At 44.9% G+C, this 9,413-nt stretch overlaps 1 protein-coding gene across 1 annotated transcript; it reads right to left on the reverse strand.

The window, feature by feature from the left end:
• Positions 1 to 7,394: 7,394 nt before the first annotated feature.
• LOC131679563 (uncharacterized) lies at positions 7,395 to 8,147 on the reverse strand. The gene is made up of 2 exons (XM_058960303.1): positions 7,804 to 8,147; positions 7,395 to 7,758 (listed from the first exon to the last, which is right to left on the reverse strand). Exons 1-2 carry the CDS (start codon positions 8,145 to 8,147, stop codon positions 7,395 to 7,397), a joined length of 708 nt encoding a protein of 235 aa, XP_058816286.1.
• Between the last annotated feature and the right edge of the window lie 1,266 nt (positions 8,148 to 9,413).

The following is a 9,413-nucleotide window of genomic DNA, read 5'->3' on the forward strand; positions in this document are numbered from 1 at the left end:
CGTCAGAGGACACTCAACAGTTGGCAAACCTCGTGGAACAATGGTGAACTTGGACGATGGCTACATTCCATTATCCCAAAGGTATCAACGAAGCCTTGGTTCAGGGGGATGGATATGGGTCGGGATTTTATTCGTGTAATGTCCCGACTTATGTCCAACTACTACACATTGGATGCGCATTTGCGGCGTATTGGGCTTGCAGAGAGTAGTCTGTGCGCAAGTGACGAGGGCTATCACGACATCGAGCACGTTGTCTGGGTATGCGCTGAGTGTTTGGACGCCAGGTCTCAGTTAAAGGATTCCCTTCGGGCCCGAGGTAGACCACCCAATATCCCAGTCCGAGATATGCTGGCAAATCGTGATTTCTCCTATATATCCCTTATTTGTGCTTTCATACAAACGATAATTATCCCAATTTAGCCCCTCTCTTTTATTTCTCGTTTTTAGAAGTTTCCTCCTGCCTTGTGGAACCGATCAGCTCCAGAGTGCCACTATGTAACCGCCGTCATCCTTACCACTACGGAAACTGAAGCGAGAGCGACTCGAGGTCCGATGACTCTTGAAGGATTTCCCGCGGGTCCGAAGTATACCATCCGCCAATCCGACCTACTAGACTGAGGCGCAAATTTGTTTCGCTGATCTCCCGTTTGCCCGAAAGTTGCAAATTTTGCTCTTCTCTCTCGGTCACCATCTACGCCTTCTCTCCCCTGTCCTTGATACAACTGCTTCTACAGCCCCCTCTGAATATCTTGACCAAGCATAAGTCTCCGATAAAAAAATCAAATTTATATTCTGTATTCCTAGTTTTAAGGTAGTTGTAATTTTTACTCTTTGTTAAAACTATTGTCCTCCATCTTGTAGAGAGAATTGTATCCGTAGTTTTAAGGCATCTGTGAAATTTCTTATAAATATTATATATCCCCCTTTTGTGTACTAAACTATATTGTTAGTTTTAAGATAACTGTAAAATATTTCGAAAAAAAACTACTCCCCCTCTTGTATATCAAACTGAATTCCTTGTTTTAAAATTTTTCATAAAAAAATCTTTTGCCCCTCTCTTGTATATAGAATCTTATTTCTCGTCTTAAAATAGCTGTAAATTTTTCTCTTTTATAAAAAAAATATTTCAACATTGTTACCTCCTAGTTTTAAGATATCCAAAATGTAAAAACAAAAGAATTTGGCACCGCCAAGCTAACGCATTTGTGCCTATCAAATAAACGAAATGAATAAAAAAATCCAATTTTTGATCTTGTGAATCCGTAACTACTTCTTCACAAAGTGATCAACTTTTCCGCACACCATTTTGCCACACAATTTGGATGTAAATGTAAATTTGTGATCCACCTGAATCCATGATCAAAATTTTCCTAACCTAAAAATACTTGCTTGAGCTTCCCGAATGAAACACGTGTAAACTGCGAAACCGTGTGTAGGTACACTGTGCAGAATGTCTCCTTCGCGACTCTCCGCTGGTATGGATGCACCATCAGTCGCAGTCCCAGTCACAACGCAACGCAACGATCGAATCGAAAACACGGTGCGACGCGAAGGTGTCTCATATTCGATTATTAAAATGATCGGAAACAGCATGAAGCTTTGCGTTAGCGCGAGTTATTTATGATTCAAGTTGGCATTTAAATTTTCATAATTGTTTCGATCACGGTCTCGTTTTCGGACTCGGGGGGATCCAATGTGCACCGAAGCGATCAACTGAATAGAGAGACAGGGAGAGAGAGAGACCGATATGTGTGCGGTTCTCTCTCCTATAGCCCGCAAAAATCAACCAACCACGGTACGGAGACGAAGAACGGATCTTGAAGATTTGATCGGCACCAAGGAAACTCTAACAAGCGACTGACTGATTTGCAAGTCGTGTGGGATTTTTGGTTTGGTCCCGCTTCACGATAACGAAAAACTGACTGCAGCACAGCACAAGCAGGGAAGGACACTTGAACGGCCTGGTATGGGCCGATCAGTACAGCAGCAGCGGTGATGCCCCCGGGAGGTTTGCTGCTTCTGCAATCATCTGAGACGTTTTGCGAAAGTGGCTCCTTCGATCGATTGGTTGATGGGGCTGAATATCAGAATAAAAAACCCTATTTCTATCCACCCAGTGAAATATTTGTGATTTTCGCACAGGATTTGGTTTAAAATTAATTTTGCTATCTTCTACGGATGTCCCGAAACCGCTAAAATGATCGGTTCCAAATATTATAAAAAGTATAGGTTTTAGATTATGCTAATACTATGCCGGGAGTAGTGAATATAGGAATTGTTCTAGTAACTGCGCTCATCAATCCGTCTTCTAAGCCCATTTACGGTTCAGGGTTCAGCTGTCTTCGAGAAAACAAAAACAATTCATTCATATTTGCCGAGCTCGCCAAACAGAATCGATTGCAACCTGTATCCTTCCATATAATGGATAAAAATTTAGCTTTTGGGGTGATTGTAAAACTTTCTCTAATGAGCAAGATTACCAGAAAGCTGGACATTCCACACGAAATTTTTCAAATTCTTGAATGACATGATAGCCCTTTTGATGGTTTGTTTGCAATGTATATTTTAAGCGATATTTGTGCGATTGAAGGCACAGCTATATAGCTCCACAAACCGATTATATCCGATGGTAAAAAGACACTAAAAACTAGACAAGAAAAACAAATGGACAGTTACCGTATTTTCATGATTTATTGAGTTAGTATTTACGGTTTGATTTTCGCACTAAACGTCCATCACGATCATTACAATGCACACAAAATGGCTTTGAAAAATCCATTTCTACGAGCTCACCCAGCCGAAACGAACAACCGATGGCGATCCGAAACTAAGTTCGGAGTGTCACCGATGCGTGAAACTTATTCGAAACATGTTCCTTTCTGTATTTTTATGGTTATAATTTATAACACCAAGTTTTATTACCCGTACATTTCTCGGGTTTACCTCACAAACTGTCTGTGTCTGTGTGCGGATCCCGCAAACCAAACAAAAAAAAACAACACTCTACCGCACTGGAGTGTTTTGGTCACCTCACGAAACGCTTAACCTCGTTGAAATGGCTTCTTTATTAGTTCAATCCTCTTCCAAACAGACGCCCTCACACTCACCACACCACGCGCTTAGCCGGCACTGACTTCACTGGCTTTCGCTGGGATTTCCCCCTTGGGTCCCCCCAGTGATTCCCAACGGATCAATTCGGCTGGAACAGAAACGAAAAGCCGCCGAAAATTGGACTGCATATCCTGCCCGGAGAACAACACGGTCTGGACCAGGCTTTCTTTAATTTCGTCAGAAGTAATGATCGGATTCTAGCGAGGGCCGTTTGAAAGAGAAAACGCGACGAAAACGAACCACGGTATGGTTTTCCATACACTTTAATTTCAGTTTTATGGTATTTTTATTTCTCCTTTTTACGATCCTACTTAATATCCTTTTCGCATAATATGAGAATTCGTATTTTTTATGTGAGTTCTGAAATTAGGGTTGACTGCATGCGGATTTCGCCGATGTGACAGTTTATTCAAACGAAACATACACCTCAAATATCAAGATAATTCCCAAACATGGTCCCCAGAGATTTCCCGCCCAGGAAGTCTCCTCAGCTCATCACTCATCGGAATGATGCACAATCAGTCATTTAAGTGATTAAGATACCCCTCCCCGGGCCGTACGACCGGCCGCATGCAGCAACGACCGAAGGTCATCTGAACGAAGAAGCGAACCGGACAACGATTAAGATTAAACCTCGCTGCAATTCCAATAAACGCGAGTAAACATGGCATAAAATGATTTATTTGATCGAACAACACTTCTGTTTCTACGTCGGGGATGTCGTCCGATGCTCATCAGCGGTGGTTGGTATGGATTTAATTTTTTTTGCTTGCTTGAAGTCCTGATGTCCGGCTGCAGCGGAGAGGACGAGGTACTGGTACATGTATACATAAAGTTCGCCTATGGAAACGCACCACATCGCCCCTGACTGACTGACGGACTGGACGGAACTGCAAATAAACGGCGATGGGGTGGTCCGCTTCTTTTCCATTCGCTGTTTTGCTTGGAAATTTGTAGTGCTATAGAGAAATAATAATAAATTGGGGGCGGGCATAACTTCACTGCCTAGCGGGAAAATCGATTGCCTTGTACTCAGCTCACCTGGGTGCGATTCCCAACTCCCATGTAGGGTTCAAGATCTGTCTAAAGAAACTTTTCCAGCACGAAAAAAGAGACGAATGATGTTAAAATCCTTTTTTAATCAAAACGAAACATAATTATGAATTTTTGGTACGTCGATACGAAACTAAAGGTTGCCAAATACTAGTTTACAGTTTTTTGACCATTGATACTTCCGAATTCAAATAACTATTCGGGCGGGACTATCGACTAACCTTTCCATATAGGGACCCATTTCAGAAAACAAAAGTAAGTTTCCGACCGTTTATACATATCTTTTGTTGTATTGGAACCAGGAAACAGGTTGTAGTGGCTCGTTTGGCATTTTCCCCATTTTAATCGGAGATTTGTGCCCTTCCATGTCATTTTATCATTTTATCATTTTCCTGTTGGGATGGAAAAGGGAGTTAAAGGAACGAAAATGAAAAATTACAACACAATATAATCACAATACAAAACAATGAACCGTCTGGATTCTTCACTATCGAATGAATCGTGAAACATATTGATAAAGACTAAAGCTCTTTACTACTTTGGGTTAGAAACAATAACATATCCTTGACTTTCAGCTGAGCTTAGCTACACAGGTTCGCCTGTGTGTCTGCAAGGCACTTACATATCAGATGACATGAAATGCCGTAGTCGGATTCATAAAGATCACACGAATAACACTCAGCACGCTGAATAGTAGTCATGTGAAAATAAGGTTCCAAATCCATATTACCACTTGCTCGGTGACTCTCGGAGCGATAAATCGATATCCCCTGTCAGTACAGCGTAAGGTTATAAAGAATAGCGCTAATCCGCGTTCATGGTTATCTTGAACGTTCTTCACCTCTTCGAGGTTTTGGAATTTTTTCTTCTTTTGTGTATGCGCGTTAACCGTTATTCGACCAGCAGAGCAGTGGCAATTGTTACCGTCCAACCGTTATAATTGGTAGAGCTAGCGCAATACAGTAAAAGTAGCTGTTCGGACGGCAGGCGAAAACAAGATTTTTGAAAATCCGCCTTTTTTTACTGTGCAGATCAAACTAAATTACTTTATTTTAATTTACCGTAAATAATCGATTATTTGTGTTACTCACAATTGTTTGTTCTCCTTACTTTACAGCTTCCTCTTTTCCTTCCTCTATCGCTGTCTATCGCAATTTATTTACAATTTAGCATTCACATTTTTCATTTTATCGGTTTTTGTAATTAATTTGTACGTTCACTTACTTCGTTTTATCTCGGAATTGATAATCTCAAATGTACCGTTCGTACTTGTCCAGCGTTTGCCTTTGCGTATCTAGTCATAGATTTGTTGCTTTAATTCACTGCTTTATATTGTTTCACAAACTTACGCATTCTGAATCTTAGTTTCTTAAGTACAGCTTAATTTGCAATCTATCCACTATCCGAATAATTTCCTTGCTCACAACTTCTAATTTCTTACTCCAACGTATTTTACTATTTCACTACTATCACTTTCAAAATGGTGTTTTTCTATCCTACTTTCCTTCTTATGTTGTTTGTTTACTTATGTTGCCTCTGACAGTTCCCTCGCTCTACATTCGTGATGCACTTCGTCGTCTGTCAGCATGACAGCAAATTTGTTGCATCTGTCAATTGGACACGGGTGCAATGGTGCAACTGCCAGTGACGCCAGAACATTCCCCGTCCCGTAACCCTGTCCCGGAGCTCGCATCCGGTTCAGAGTTACCAAACTCCATCACGGCTAATTTTTCTGTTGCTCGCCTATATCGTCCACTGTTGGTGCGTACCCAGGCCTGCCGAATTCGTCCATCACCGGACACGATGACCTCCTCTATCACCCCGCGGATTCAGCACTTCCGGTTGCTACCTTCTACCACATAAACTAAGTCTCCTATTCTTAATGGTCTCGACTCACTAAACCACTTTGTCCTCTGGTTCAGCGAAGGAACGTACTCCTTGACCCAACGTTCCCACAAAATGCTGGCCAACTGCTGCGATTGCTGGAACGCGTCTCGAAGTGTTGCAGCTGGATGAGGTGGGGGAAGATTCACGCTAGGCTGATTTGGGGAGAGTCCCCGCAAAAAGTGGTTTGGAGTGAGTGCCTCCGCTTCATCACACTCTTGAGACACGTACGTTAGCGGGCGAGAATTTATCATGTCTTCCGCTTCCACCACTACTGTCTGCAAAATGTCGTCCGTCAACCGTCTCCCATCATCAAGCGCCACGAATGCCTCCTTAACCGACCGAACGAGACGCTCCCATACTCCTCTTATGTGAGGAACCAAAGGGGGGTTGAAGGTACACTTCGTTCTCGCGCTAGTCAGCTGATCCGCACAATCTTCTCCTATTTCTCGGACAACTCCTTCCAGTTCCTTACTGGCTCCTAGGAAGTTCGTCCCATTGTCGGACAGAAATTCCATCGGCCAACCTTGCCGACCAATGAACCGGTGAATCGCCATCAAGCACGACTGCGTAGTCCATCCGTGAGCCACCTCCAGGTGCATCGCGCGGGTTGCCAAGCAGGTGAACAATGCGAACCATCTCTTCTCCGTTCGGCGTCCTACAGTAACAGAAAATGGGCTCAAATAATCCACACCTGTGTAATTAAAAGGACGAAGATTCGGTGTTAGCCGCTGCACTGGTAGCGGAGCCATTAGTGGAACTCAAAGCCGACTTCGATGGACCTTATACCGTACGTAAGCCGACGACGCCCTCCGGACTAATGTGTTAAGCTGCGGAATGTAGAACAGCTGCTTCAGCTCGTTCTTCATCGCCTGTCGATATCGGTGACCGCTTTTCTCGTGGTAATGCTGAACAGTCAGCTGCATGATTTTATGCTGTTGTGGCAGGATCGTTGGAAAACGTAGATCGAATGACAGCAACTCTGCTTTCTCTGTTCTCCCCTCCATTCGAATCAGCCCGCTTTCGTCAATCAGCGGAGTAAGTTTGTAGAGTGCACTGGACTTCTCGATCGCCAGCCATTTGCTCACCGGCCGATCCTTATTCCTGAGCAGTACCTTCAACTCATTGATGAAACACTCCGCCTGCTCCATCTTCATCAGCCATAGTTCCGCTTTCTCGTACTCACTTTGCTGTAGCGCCACACGTACTGACGTAGCTGCCGTCGGTTGTAGTACTCTGCTCTGTCTGCTCGTTGCTTTTAGCGTCTAAATCGGCAGCCTTTTGCTCTTTCGTCTACAGTTAGACACGAACCGGATTACACACGCCATCGTCCTCCCCAGCACTGTCTACTTAGAAAAGCGATTGGCGTCCACGATAGCCCGTGCAACTTGCTCGTCGTGCAGCATCAAGTGAACCCGAAGTTCCTCCGTAGTGTTAGCGGGAGGTAATTCTCTCTTCGGCCACTTTTCCACACTGTCGTACAAAAATTGTTGCCCACGTACCCACGGACTGTTGGTGTGTATCTCCAGACCTTTACCCCATTTGGTTACCAGATCCGCCACGTTCAATCTCGTCGGAACCCATCGCCAATCTGTCAGTTTAGTCGAACTAAGAATTTCGCCAATGCGAAAACCAACAAATTGCTTGTAGCGGCGCTGATCCGACCGAATCCAGGACAGCACCACTTCTGCGTCAATCCAGAACACCACTCTACTGATCGTGAAGTTGTGATTCTCCTCGATCGTTCATGCCAGCCTTGCCGCAAAAACCGCTGCCAGGAGTTCTAGCCACGGAATCGACAACTGCTTCAACGGTGCTACCTTCGCTCGACTCATCACTAGCGAACACACCACCTTACCCCGTACGATTGCACGGAAGTATGCCACGCATCCGTACGCCGTCTCGCTGGCATCAGCAAAGATGTGAAGCTGGACTTCTTCGATCTCATTTGATCTCGCAGTTCCGAAGTAGCTTCGAGGTAGCTTAAACACCGGCATGTCTGCGAGAATGTTGGTCCACCGCAACCACTTCCTGAACGACAGCTCATCGATCGCATCATCCCAGTCGCAGCCTGTCCGCCACAGATCATGAACCAGCATTTTTCCGAGAATTGTAACTGGAGCAAGAAATTCTGCTGAATCGAATTGCGCCGTCACGATGCTCAGAATGATTCTTTTCGTCGGGCATTTTTCCTCTAGGAAAACCTTGTGTAACTCTCTCTCTTCCAATCGGTCGCAAAACGGAACTCGTCTTCAACCGAGTCCCAAACGACGCCTAGCACACGCTCGTATTCGGTGTTCTTGTCTCAGTTGAAATGTACTGCGGAATCGACACTCCTTTCTCCTATTTGTTCGAGAAGTCTAGCAGAGTTCGACACCCAGTTTCTGATGCGAAATCCTTCACACGAATGGATATACCTCACCTCGCTGGCTCGCTGGATCGCTTCTTCGATAGTATCCACGCTGTCGTAGTAGTCATCTACGTAGTGACGCTTCACGATGGCTTCTACTGCTTCAGGGTTCTTTTCCGAGAAATCTGCTGCATTCAAGTTCTTCACGAATTGAGCTGAGCAGGGCGAACACGTGGAACCAAAGGTGGCAACGTCCATAACGTACACCTGCGGAGCTTCCTCACTGTTCGCTCGGAACAAAAACCGTTGCGCTTGCCTATCCTCAGGTCTGATCCGGATCTGATGGTACATTTCTTTAATGTCACCACCAAATGCTACTGGCCGTTCCCGAAAATTGCAGATTACTCTGGAAAGTGGAACTAGCATATCCGGAGCTATGAGTAGCTCTGAGTTAAGAGAGACTCCGTTCACTGATACTGCAGCATCCCAAACCAAGCGCACCTTACTCGGCTTCTTCGGATTCATTACGACGTTCAGCGGTAGATACCACATAGCGGTTTTGTGGCATACCCTTCAGTTCGGCTTCACTCGCCTTGTGCGCGTAGTGTTTGACTTGATAGTCCTCGATCTGCTGGAACACGTTTTTCTTCAAGTCTGAATTCCTGTCAAGCTTACGGTCCAGAGCCTTCATCCGGCGTACAGCCATCGGATAGCTGTCAGCGAATCGTCGTGCGTCCTCACGCCACAGCAACCCCGTTTCGAAGCAATCACCCACTCGCTTCGTCGTCGTCTCAAGCTCGAGAGACTCTTTTCTCCTCCACGGGCTCCGGTACAGCGAACGTCGCAATCGCTGTCTCATCTAGCATGTATTGCTCTCGCACCATGTCATGGAGATCTTGATTGCTTGCTGGAACGATTGAGTGCAGATTCAGGTAAGTGTACGCACTCGGTCTTCGGTTCTCCGAACCATACACTGTCCAGCCAATCTTCGACCGCACGGCAATCGGTTCGTTTG

Source organism: Topomyia yanbarensis, chromosome 2 (assembly GCF_030247195.1).
Source record: "Topomyia yanbarensis strain Yona2022 chromosome 2, ASM3024719v1, whole genome shotgun sequence".
Classification (NCBI taxonomy): domain Eukaryota; kingdom Metazoa; phylum Arthropoda; class Insecta; order Diptera; family Culicidae; genus Topomyia; species Topomyia yanbarensis.

Excerpts from the sequence above, each read along its gene's own strand:
- LOC131679563 (XM_058960303.1), bottom strand. The coding sequence starts at position 8,147 with ATGCTGGTTCATGATCTGTGGCGGACAGGCTGCGACTGGGATGATGCG. Across the intron at positions 7,759-7,803 it reads GCAGCGGTTTTTGCGGCAAG|AGTGGTGTTCTGGATTGACG; the intron begins GCTGGCATGAAC and ends CACGATCAGTAG.